Source organism: Thunnus thynnus, chromosome 20 (genome assembly GCF_963924715.1).
Source record: "Thunnus thynnus chromosome 20, fThuThy2.1, whole genome shotgun sequence".
NCBI classification, from domain to species: domain Eukaryota; kingdom Metazoa; phylum Chordata; class Actinopteri; order Scombriformes; family Scombridae; genus Thunnus; species Thunnus thynnus.
The window spans coordinates 13,667,581-13,679,823 of NC_089536.1; the positions used below are offsets into that span (position 1 = coordinate 13,667,581).

The 12,243-nt window shown below is 41.4% G+C and overlaps 1 protein-coding gene across 3 annotated transcripts; it reads left to right on the top strand.

The window, feature by feature from the left end:
* The first annotated feature begins 1,126 nt into the window (after positions 1 to 1,126).
* tdrd1 (tudor domain containing 1) lies at positions 1,127 to 11,926 on the top strand. 3 transcript variants are annotated; one of them, XM_067576989.1, is made up of 26 exons: positions 1,127 to 1,231; positions 1,586 to 1,750; positions 1,924 to 1,961; positions 2,054 to 2,114; positions 2,672 to 2,786; positions 2,916 to 2,976; positions 3,102 to 3,182; positions 3,283 to 3,462; positions 3,564 to 3,707; positions 3,847 to 4,012; positions 4,159 to 4,242; positions 4,322 to 4,498; positions 4,841 to 4,948; positions 5,184 to 5,354; positions 5,540 to 5,812; positions 6,191 to 6,322; positions 6,778 to 6,885; positions 7,100 to 7,267; positions 7,695 to 8,027; positions 8,118 to 8,234; positions 8,347 to 8,478; positions 10,095 to 10,262; positions 10,369 to 10,776; positions 10,959 to 11,024; positions 11,149 to 11,192; positions 11,372 to 11,926. In XM_067576989.1, exons 2-26 carry the CDS (start codon positions 1,594 to 1,596, stop codon positions 11,441 to 11,443), a joined length of 3,564 nt encoding a protein of 1,187 aa, XP_067433090.1. In that variant the 5' UTR covers positions 1,127 to 1,231; positions 1,586 to 1,593; the 3' UTR covers positions 11,444 to 11,926. The 3 variants fall into 3 exon arrangements, with proteins under 3 accessions (XP_067433090.1, XP_067433091.1, XP_067433092.1); XM_067576990.1 differs by having other exon boundaries at positions 10,962 to 11,024; XM_067576991.1 differs by having other exon boundaries at positions 5,540 to 5,803.
* Positions 11,927 to 12,243: the final 317 nt, after the last annotated feature.

The following is a 12,243-nucleotide window of genomic DNA, read 5'->3' on the forward strand; positions in this document are numbered from 1 at the left end:
ACTATTTGGGGAGAGAAAAAAAAAAAAAAAAAAAATTGGCGCAGTGGGGGCCCCCTAGTGGTGATGGGGGCCCTATGCACATGGGTAGTCTGTGTATAACAAGAAACGGCCTTGATGAGTACACAACCAGAAAGAATAAATTAGCAACATTGGATTGACAGGAATATAATTTATCTTGTAGATTTACAAGATGATGAAGCTCAAATTCTCATTTATGAGGAATTTCTCAGATATGAAAACCTTTCCAGTCTTATAAAGAATATCAAACGGTAATAAATGCTATTCCTGGTGGAATCCTTCAGCTAATGAAATGCCACTCTGAGAGGTAAGAGTTACAGGCACTTGAACCTTCTTTGTTAACAGAATAAATATTAAAAGTCACAAATGTACAAATAAACATGCAAGAAATTCATTTTTAAGGCAAAAGGAAAATTACAATTTTAATTTCCTCTAATTTCAGTTTTTTAATGATTCATCCTGTTTATAGCAAATGAACATAATGTCTAGTATTCTAACTTAATAAGGTTACTTATCTATACTGTGTGTATGTGTATATATACATTTGTGCTTACTCCTGCTGCTTTGACACTTGTCTGTGTGAGATCAATTTATCTTATCTAATCTTAAGACACTAAGGTGTCACTAAGGTCTTGAAGGTAAATATGCCATTATTTGCCTCTCTAGTTTCACATCAATTAATTTATTTTAGTTTTGTACAACCTTAATAGTAAGTGTAGCTTACTATACTTTAATGTCTGACATTAATAACACAAACACAATGACACCATCCTTGCTGACCACAGTTAATGGAGATCAATTTGACGCTATAAACTCCGATTAACGTTGAACGCACCTCATTGACTGCTTGAGGAAAACGTCCTTAATTTCGTCTACAGTCACTTTACCTTGCGGTAATTGCAAACATTAATAACACTAACATGTACTAAGATAGATATATGAATATATTAGCTACAGTAAGGACAGAAAATGTTCAGCAATTTTTATGTTACTGGAAACGACTAGCAATAAAAGCAAATGAAACATAAAACATACTATCAGAGGTCAATGTCTGAACAAAATAAAAGCTGGAATTAGGCTGAATTTGTCTTTGTTCTTGAAGCAGAAGCACGAACATGTCAATTAAAATCATCCTGACCTTTTGACCTTTCTGCAATTGAGGCCACTGCGCATGTGCAACACTTTCATCTCTTCTACCAACACGTGCACTCAGGTAAAACGTTGACCGTGTAACATGAATTTTAAAACCATAAAATATACATCTAGCCTATAGATTCTTATTTTGGTCGGCATCTAGTTGTGCTCCGTAGTACACAATTACTTAAGTTTCTTGCAGTAATTTTTGCTAAATTATAACCGTTTTTATTAGCTAGCTAGTTAACGAACTAGCCTGAAGCGTAACGTTACATGACGTAGCTGTTTCATTACCATTAGCTATAAGTTAATATGATAAAATGCAGCTTTTTTTCAGTGCAAACAAAACTGTTAGCACTTTGCATGCCGTCATTAGTGTTACTCATATTTTAATAAACTGTCTGATCTTATATAATTTGAATGATATTGACAGCTGCAGCTATGAAAAGTTCATTTTCCCCCAACTTGGTTCGGCCTAACCTGCCCTTGAGGAAACCATCATCGAGCCCCGTGTCTCTCTGCGCCGCATCGCTCCCGAGACAGCTCATCATGCCCGCTGCAACACCTGAGCGGCTGGCGTTAAGCGCCATTGGAGACGGTAAATCAATGCCGCCATTATCAGATAACTAGCCTGCGAAATTTTGCATGGCTATACCCAACAAACTTTTAATTAAAAGCAGTATTTTAATCAATGAAGATTTTGTTTGCAACTAAATGTACTTAAGACCATTTATTTCAACAGTTTAATTTCCCTTTTTTTCTTTTTTGCAGGTCCCATTAATTCACCAACCATTATGGATAAAGCTGCAGTATGTATCAAACTTCATCTTTTGCAAAATGAGTGTGTTCTGTAAAAAATGAAAGCCCTCTCCTCAGTGCTTTTTTTTTCTTGTCTTAACAGGTGTTAGGATCAATGCCACCAGCACTGACTGTATACTTCTGCAACTACTGTGGTCAACAAGGTAGTTCTGTCAACATTAAAGTCACAATGCTGCATGAAGGGGTACATAAAGTTACACTTTTTTATTCCAGCCAGAGGCTCCACACCTGGTAAATTCACTGATTAAAAGATGGTGCTCTTGGCCGTAACTGGCAATAGGTTTCACAGGTCTGTGGCATATTATTAGGGTACCTCAGTGCTTGTGTACCTGCGGATGTACAATTGAATGAGTGTCATACAATAATACAGTAATAATACACGCATGTGAGGATTTTGTCTTCAGCTCATGTGCTGCTATTCCAGCTATGGCAAGATGTTTTCTGGTGCTTTATGTGTATTGATGTGAACTGTTTAATGTATGATGATACAGATGGGTCAGTGAAAAAAGAAAAGTTACCATATATATGTATAGATTTTAATTTAGACATGACATTATTGTACATGTCATATCACACATTTTCTTGTGGTTATTTTGTTAGCGTCAGCAGTCTCATCAGCGCAGATCAGGGGCCACTTGTTGCTTTGTATTCAAAGTTGGTGCAGTAAGCAGTTTCTAACTAACCAGTGTTCACTCGACAGGGAATTTTCGGTGCAAGCGCTGCAAGAAGACGCCTTACTGCTCTGTGGTGTGCCAGACGGAAGACTGGAAGGCACACAGACACTTGTGCAAGCCCGTTGATCCAGAACCTGCAAAGTAAGCTGATTCAGTGACTGTCAGCTGTCTTTGTGCTGTATAGTACTAACAAAAAAAAGCCTAGAGTGGAATTGGTACAATATATATCCAATAAATAGTGTGTACTCACTAGTTTTTCTTAAATTGTAGAGAGAAATCAAAGGACGCCACTGCTTTGTCAGTGATAGCAGATAACCTGGTGGAATCAAAGGTAATTGCAATACTTTGACGATCCTCCTTATGGAAGTAAAAGTTTCAAGCTCCCCATACACATGATTCGAAGCCTTGTGAAAGAAAAGTAGGTATCGTAATCATTGGGTTACCTGTTTATTTAAGCACGGTGATGCATCCAGCCTCCAGAGGGTCTATTTGAAGGACTTGCAGAAGACTAAAGCCGTTAAGGAAGCAGACATGCAGGTACACACCCAGATTGCCTAAAATCTGAAAAACTGATCTTTTTTGTGTCGTTAAATACTAAAATGCAACATGTGTTTGTTGTAACTGTGTGTGGTTTTAGGCAACAGTTGTGGAGTTCTACAGCCCCAGCAGGTTTTATCTCCTCGCCCAAAGCCCCGAGATCCTTGAAGCTCTGCAAAGCATCAGCGCAGAGCTTCAGAAAACCTACAGTTGCCCCTCAGTGACGACACATGTACCTTGTGTTGGGGAGGTTTGCGCAGTACAGTTCTCCTGTGATCTGGTGAGCTTTTTCAAACAATGTGACAAGAGACACAAGTTTTAGTATGCACACTGTGTCACGTTTTTGCTCTCCTGCACTTCCTGTACTTTTTTAATGTGTAGAACTGGTACCGAGGCCTGGTCAAAACTTTGGCTGCCGACCAGAAGACAGCCAATGTCCTTTACATTGACTTTGGCAATGAGGAAGATGTCCCTGTGGACAGGATCAGACCCCTGGCTGCCAATTTGAAGCCATTTTGTCCATGTGTGAGTGCAAATTCACACCATACATATTGGTTGCATTTTATCATGTGTCCAGTGTGTCTTGATATAACATTGACTGTAACAGTCTATGGTCTCTTATAGCTGGCATGATGACACTAGCTCTTGAATCTGTTCCCTTTAGGCAATTGAGTGCTGTATTGCTGGGGTGGTGCCAGTGACTGGCAACTGGTCAGGCGAGTGCTGTATTGCAGTGAGGCAGCTGTTGACCGGCAAGGCTGTGACCGCGACAGTGGTGGAAACTCTAGAGAATGGTCGCATCCATGTTGTGGACATCCTGCTTTCCATGGGTAGGTTATATAGAGTTTGGATTGCTGATAATCATGATTCATTTTTGATAGGTGAAGTATGATTTGTGATATGAATGCACAGTTAAAAGAATTGCTAATAAAAGTCTGAAGTCAAAGTTAGCGACGTTCTTGCTGTTTTCTTTTAGGAAAGCAGTTAAGTACGTTCCTGCTTGAGCAGGGCTACGCAGCAGAGGAAACAGTCAGTGTTACACCAACTGAGCAGGAAATAAGTAAGCCAGCTTCATATGTACTTTCCCAGCTTATCTCAAATCAGTCTGCAGTTTCAGTCATCTATTTTGGCTTCCTCAGATGCCATGGTGAGCGCATCCTTGGAAAACTTCAAGCGTCTCTCTGATGGGAAGGATGCCAACACCTGGGCTCAGCCGCCGGAGCCACTGACACAGGCAGTGGGTGACTCCTTCACCGTTGTGGTCACCCACTTCCAGTCACCAAATGAAATTGTCGTGCAGAAGGTGGAGAACGCTGGTAAGTAGCATTTGTTCTGGTACACGCTACTTAAACCTCTGGACCTCGACAAATTGGCTGATATTAAGAGTCAGAATTATTATCCTTAATCCATTTTAAGGATTTGGTGAGTAAAAATGCAGAAAGCCAATAAATCACTTGTTTACTGCCTTTTTTGAAGTATTCCCTCCTCTGAGGATCAACTACCACAAAATATATTCTCACTTTATGAGAAACACTAATGTCTGAACATTGCTTTAGTCTTTGTACATACAGCTTCCTCTAAAATTTCCCTTCAAAATCTGGCATTTTTTTACAACTTTAGAACGACACACTCACAATAACACATCCATTCATTAACAGGAGTGATTCAGGAGTTGCAGTTGAAGCTGAGGGAACACTGCTGTCAGGTGCCGGACCCCCAGAACTTCAGACCAGCTCCTGGCACCGTTTGCTGTGCCCAGTTCTCAGGTACATCACACATAAACACTTGGAGAATATATCACCCTGTAACACATCGTGGTAGAGTACAATATGAGAGTTTATTCAGTTAAAATAAGGCTGATTTGTTGCAGTTTATTGTTTCAAATAATTACTTAACAAGCTTGGTGACAGTATTGCAGCTAAACAAGTCAATACAAGACACAGAAGATTTCAAACTGTGGACTGTTTAATCCATCCTCTGACCTCTGTGTGATTCCTCCAGAGGACAAGCAGTGGTACAGAGCTAAAGTGCTGGCGTATTCCTCTGAGGAGCGCGTGTGTGTCGGATACCTTGACTTTGGTAACTCTGAGGAGGTGGATTTAGGCCAGTTGCGACCTATCAGCACTTCACTTCTGGCCCTTCCCATGCAAGCTATGCCTTGTGGTCTAGCAGGTAGTATCTACACTGTGACGCATGTTTAAATGTTTAGAAATTTTTTTTTGTTGTTAAATTACTATATGTATTTGGTGACTGTATATTGAAAACATTTTATGTTTTGAAACTCACGTCTTTCAGTCTCTCTTAAACAAGTTGTCTTATGCACTCACTCAAACATCTGTCATCGGGGTCCTTTCCAGGGGTGCAGACCGTTGGGGAGAGCTGGTCAGAGGACTGCCTGTTGGCCCTGCAACGAAGGGTATCAAACAGAATACTGCGCATTGAGATCCAGGGAGCGCACGATGGCAAGGCCTTGGTGGCTATGATTGATGAGGCCAGTGATCCTCAGGCCAATGTAGCCGAGCTGTTGATCTCTGCTGGTTACGCAGCTCCTGCTCCTGTTAACACCAGCGGTGACCAGCAGGCTGACCAGGCAACTGCTGCTGCTGCTGCAGAACCACATGGTGGGAAATGTCTGGAATAAATCTTACAAAATTTACATTTAATTCCAGTCGCAGGTTTTTTTGAAACTGGAAATGAAAATATCAAATTTGACCTGAAACATCAGAAATGATCATTGTCTTGAAGTGAATGGTTGTTCCTCTTTTGGGAAGTGTGTGGATTTTACAAGATATTTAATATTAGGCTACTGTTAGTTAATTGAAATGTCAGTTCATGCTCTCTGTGGCTGTTACATTATAAATCTCAAGTTTAGTCACAGTTTTCTTCACTCAGTGATGTAACCTTGCAGCTGTCTCAGCCATCACCTTGGTTATAAAGCACAAAATGTAATTGGACAGACATCTGTATGTGTGTGTGATGCATGTTTTGTGTTGAAATGTGCTCTTCAGTGTCTACTCCAGTCGGTGAGTCCCTGTCATGGTCTTGTGCTGAGCTTCCCAGTGAAGGCCAGACAGTGGCGCTGTTAGCCAGCGTCGTGGAGAACCCAGGAGAGTTTTTCTGCCGCATTGACAATCCTACAGGTATTGATGTTTCTTCAGTCTAGAGAGCTGTTGTTACTGGTTTTTGACTACAAAAAAAGTTGGACTGGCTGATAAGTGCTAGTAAGAGTTCATGTCCAGAAACAATGCTGGCTGTTTGTTATTGCTTTTCTCTCCTACATTTCAGAGGATGTTAATCTTTAATCATCCAAATATTACAGCTGGTCATCAGTGACACACTGTATGGTTCACTTTGTCTTCTGTCATATATTTTATGGACACAAATTTATATTGGCCCCACAAAATTACAAGGACAAGTGGACTAATGTTTCCTTTTAATGCAGCAAATTATTTCTCGCTCTTCCAGAACGCTGCAAATATCTTTAAAAACTATGGAAAGCACTGCAGTGTATTATGATGTACCAAGTTTCTAATTATTTCAGACGTCCACACAAGATTTCACTTTAGTTTATTTAATATTTTTATGTCTCCGTCAGACCACGAGCGGCTGATAGAGCTGGGGATTGAACTGAAGCTGCATTGTGAGGCAGATGTCTCACCTTTCGTGCCCAAAGTGGGAGAGCCCTGTTGTGCCATGTTTCCTGGTGAGACCATCTAATGCACCACCGGTTTTGATAAACACTGTCAGCTCCTAGGACTGTTAGTGTGGCAAGTTATTCTTTGGTCAAAGGTTGAACACATTTTCAAACACATGGTACAATGTCCTAATGATTTTAATCAGATGACATTTGGAATGATCTTTTTTCTTATTTGTTTTGGGTGATTTTTGTTTTACATGATGTGCTTTTTGCTCCCCAGGTGATGGAGCCTGGTATCGTGCGACGGTAAAGGAGCAGTCTGAAGATGATGTAGTGGTGAACTTTGTGGACTACGGTTATAGCATGAAAGTGGAAAAGAGCCACCTTAGATCCATTACACCCCAACTCCTGACACTCCCCTTCCAGGCCATTCGCTGCTGGCTCACAGGTTGTGTGTGTGTGTGAGAGCGAGAGAGTGTCAGTATGATAAAGAGAGTGAAAGTCTTCCAAGTTAATATGACATAAAAGCAATTTCTGAAAATTGCTTTCTTATTTAGCGCAAGTTTTTATTGCATAACTCTGTCCTCCACATGTGGCCCTATATTAAATATGTGGCAGAAATCAAATCTGTGGTATCAAAGGGGAATCAAATGATATATGATACCAAGTGTGGTATCAAATGAGGTCAAAATACAGTATTTCTTGGCATATTTAGAGCTTGAGCCTGAAAACCAGACAAATTTTGCACAATTAAAGATGAATGGTTACACTTTTTCATAAAAGATGGCTAAAAAAAGGGCAGTTTGGAGGTGATCCTGTAATTTGCATTAAATAAATGTTTGTTTGTTTTTAAATGTGTGTATGTTTGTATTCAGGTGTGGAGCCCCTAGGTTCAGAGTGGAGCAGTGAAGCCCTACTCTGGTTCCAGGCTCTTGTGGATGGCGAGAAGCTCTCCGCATGTGTCCGCTCCGTCACCGAACAAGGCTACGGCGTAGAGCTGGAGAGCAGAGGGCAGAACGTGGCAGCTGCCCTCATTTCTGAGCAACTAGCCAAAGCCCCCGGAGAGATTCCCAAAGAGACGCACGCAAACACAGCCTCTGGAGTAAAACAGCAAGAGAGCGCAAGCCAAATACCGGTGCAAGCCTCCAACCAGACAGGCAGTTCGAAGGAGATGCCAACTAAAGAGCTTTCTGTGGCAGCACCATCAGGTCAGCTAGACTGCTGGCTTCCTTAAGATGAAATGCATCGGTTGATCATTTGAGGAGCCTGATTGAAATGGTGCGTAATTCTTTTTTCAGCTCCATCTTTTCCAGCGGACTGGAAGACAGAGGAGCTGCCTCTCAACGAGACCTTTCAACCTTGCATCGCAGCCGTCACTAGTCCTTCCCTGTTCTACCTGATCGCTCCCAGCCGGGGTCAGAACACTCACTCACTTCTCTCTCTCTCTCACTCTCTAATGAGAAGATGCATGAATGATGAAATTCTACTATGCTTCGCTGTTGTAATTGCTGTGCTGTGGTTGTATAGTGGACCAGCAGAAGCTTCAGGAGGTGATGATGGAGCTGGCTGCCTACTGCAGCAACAACCAGGCCTCTTTATCCTCCTCCGCTGTCCAGAGCAAATTCACCCCAGGGGCTGCCTGTTGTGCCCAGTTCTCTGGTGAGGAACATACTTATTATTCATTTAATACATTGTCACCGGGCAAGTGTTCATGTAACCTTAACATGTGGTCTTTCTGTCACATTGCCAAACACACTGCAGCAGCAAAGTGCATTTTTAGCCCTACGCTCACAATGCCCTTTCTGTTTGTCAAGTTTTCTCCAAAACATTTTATGAGGCGTCTAATTTGATACCATAACTTGAAGTAAGTGGCATCTGTTAAACCTGAACATATGCAAATGGTTCATCAATGCAACTCCTTCTAAATCTAGCCACACATAATCACTATGTATATTAATGCTGTATCATTATATTGACATATCTAGACTTTAAGTAAATGCTTTCTTTTACTCAAACACACCTTACGACCACACTTTCACAATGAGATAGATAAGTTTTTACATCACGTCATGGTTTATGAGGAAGTTGCATTCAGACTTTAATAAATACTGTTAGCTTGGGGAAAACCCCGTCTTTGCTCAGGCAGTATTACCGCCACACATCCTTTAATGACTACAGGCAAGTAGACCCTGTGAGGACAGACCAGCTGATTCATCAGTGAGCTGTACTCTCTCTCTCTCATGAACACAAATCTGTCGCCATCAATCTCTTTTTCTTTCATTCTCTTACCCAGTTTACATGTTTGCTCTCCAACTTGTCTCAGGACCCCACCTGCAGCCGTTGCCCCCGCAGACCTAAGCTGGTAATTTGGTGTCTGCTAGTAGATATAATTACACAGCGCGTGTGCAGCCGAGCGTAGGAGCGGCTCTCCTTTAAACACAGTATACAAGTATGAGACTATAGACTGGCATACATTCCGCAGCCCAGCTAACAACAGGGTCTGGTCTGTTTTTAATGGAGTTTTCAGTGCTGTCTGTAGGTTCTTAGCTGGTAATGGTGCATCAAGTTTTAAGGGCAGCTCTGTGGGTAAAATCATCTCTTAAATGCTGGGTTCAAGGCTTTTTTGGAAACCTATTTGAATGTTTACCAAATACGAAACATTTTTTTTACTGTTTGGGCACGTTGTTGACCTTACCGTGTGTCCAAACGGAACACAAAGCAAATTTTGCGAAAAGTAAAGCAAAGGTGGCGTAGTTGTATAAAAGTCAATGGAAAGACTCAAGAAGATGCAAATATGCCTACATTGAAAATGTTTCAACTTGAGCAAAAATTCAAGCTCTTCCCAGACACAGTTACACTCCCATACACGCAGTTTCTGCATCTGTTGCTAGCTAGCTTACATCTAACGTCTGTATTGTCAGTACGTTGGCTAATAAACTAAGATGCAAGGTGAAAATTTGTTTTGCTCTCTGAGCACACTGAGCAGAAAGAAAACTGCATGGAAATTCTCAGGGAGGATTTGTTTGTTTTCCAAGAGTTTAGCTGTATAGTTCCAGTTTTCAGTAAAACATTTAATGAAAAAAAATGCACATTTAGTGAATTACTAACGCACATTACATGAATACACAAGCAGATCAAAGCAGTGAAATTAACAAAAAATACCCTCTTGAGGTTGTGACATGAAGGTACACTAATATTTTAAAATGTTTTAATTCTTAGCCTCTGCTATTTGTCACAAAGCCACCGTAATATTAAATTAATCATTATTTTTCCAGCTGATAATAACTGGTATCGTGCTGTGGTCCTGGAAGTGGGTGAGAATGAGATGAGCGTCATCTACGCAGACTACGGCAATACAGAGAAGGTGCCAGTCTCCCGAATCTTGCCCATCCCCATGCACCTGCTGCAGCTCCCCTTTCAGATCACCCGCTGCACCCTCACTGGTAAGATAATAGCGCTGTTATTCTTTCTCTCCGGAATTAAAACTTAACCACAGTTAACTTTTGTAATTGCTACTGGCTGTCTCTGAACCTCCTCCTTCACTCTCAGGTAAAGAACTCTTTCCTGCCGAGTGGCCAGAGGAGGTGCAGCAGATGTTTAAAAGCCTGCTAACGGATGGCGTCCTCGCCACCGTCCAGTCCTTCGATGGCTCTGCTAACATCCTTTCACTGACTCTGCCCGCTGAGAGTGGTGGGGGACATGTCACTTCCATGATCTTGGGTGCACTACAGGCCGACACCAAGAGTAATCCTTGCCCATCCAGCACGGTGAAGACTGACAGCAGCACATCCACTACCAACACTACAGCTGACCCTGACTGCCCCCAGCCCAGGTCGACACCTGAAACCCAAAAGGTGCTGGAAACTACAACAGCTACCAACGGCCCAAACATAACCTCAGAGCCGACGCCCCGGACTCCACAGCAGAAGAAAAACACTTCTGCAGAGTCTGTCAATGGTTGGTCAAGTCAGAATTTCACAGTGCGATTGTAGAATTCAGTTTTGACTAATAAGTCTGTAAAATATTATTTATTTTTAGCCTTTTTAGGTGAAGGCACAACATGAGCTAAATATTAGCCCAGCGTTTTCTGATACTGGTGCAATTTATGGAATTGGAATGACATTATGCATGTTTTCCAGAAGATCCAGTACAGAAGATTATTGAACAAATGGAGCCACCATGCAGAATCAATACAAAGACTAATGGTATGTTTGTTTTAAAGATCATGTTTTTATATTTTATTGCACTTCAGGCTTTGTCACACTTGTCGCACTTTTCACGGTGCTGTAGCATTGACTTTCATTCACCGGCTCTTTGTTTGAACTCCAGACCCTCAGACGTCTGGCTGCTGCTGTCTGAGCCTGAAGACTAAGGTCAGAGCTGCTTTCACTGTTTCACTGTTGATAGATCTTAATCATGTTCATCGACATCTTGCACTTACATTGTTTTGTTATACTTGTTAAAAGGTTTTATTGTATCAGTAGGTAACACCTGGCAAAAAAAATTGAAACTGCAAATGGATAATAGCTGTGACTTTTCTTGCCTTTCACAGATTGATCACCTGGAACAGTTGATTCAGCTGCAGCTTTCTCTCGTCAAGCAGTTAGTGGGACAGACAAAATGATTTATACTCCTCTTCGCCAATTTGTTCAAATCAAGTTGGTTGTTTTTTTCGGACCATATTTCTTTAACACAAGTTCACTCTGAATGTGGCCTCCAGAAACCGCCACCCAGCTTGTAATTTAATTTATTTTATTTGTGTGCCCTCATTACAGATCTTGCACTATGTTCAGGGCTTTTATGTTTTTAACCTGTGGTTTAATTTCAGTCACTACTTCACTTTTTAGGTTTTAAAATCTCAGAAAAAAAAAATGTTGAATGCACTTATTAGGTTTGCCTGTTAAAGTTGGCAGAAAAATCAGCAGCAAGAGGTGTTGAAACTCAATTATCCAAGTGTGTATTTGTCTCCTGTAAGTGTGCTGTCTTGCATGCTGTGCTGCCATCTGTTCCTTTGTTCAGTCCTAATCACCTGTTCAGGTGGGATGTCCAGCCTGATTGATTTTGTGTTTGACATGTGTTTCAGTTTTTACATAAAGGTTCTGTGACAACGACAGGAAAATGTATGCAGTGAAGTTATTTTGTTTTAATTTATTTGACTTGACACTTGAAAATCATCTAGTCTGAATCATTTTAATCAAATACATACTTATGTAGATTAGTTTGGAAATGAGAATTATAATAAGTACTAATGGGGAAACGTTTAAAATGCGTCTCGGCGCCTCCCTCTTTATAATTACCCGGTGCGGAATGAGGAGAGGACACATTAGACTCCTCCGGTGCAGGTACATCACAGGTGGGCTTGGTGAGGAGGTGGGGTCGCTGCTCTCCTGTCCGAAGCAGAAAGCCATGTAGATCAGACCAGTG

Excerpts from the sequence above, each read along its gene's own strand:
- tdrd1 (XM_067576989.1), top strand. The coding sequence starts at position 1,594 with ATGAAAAGTTCATTTTCCCCCAACTTGGTTCGGCCTAACCTGCCCTTG. Across the intron at positions 11,025-11,148 it reads AATCAATACAAAGACTAATG|ACCCTCAGACGTCTGGCTGC; the intron begins GTATGTTTGTTT and ends TTTGAACTCCAG. Across the intron at positions 11,193-11,371 it reads GTCTGAGCCTGAAGACTAAG|ATTGATCACCTGGAACAGTT; the intron begins GTCAGAGCTGCT and ends TGCCTTTCACAG.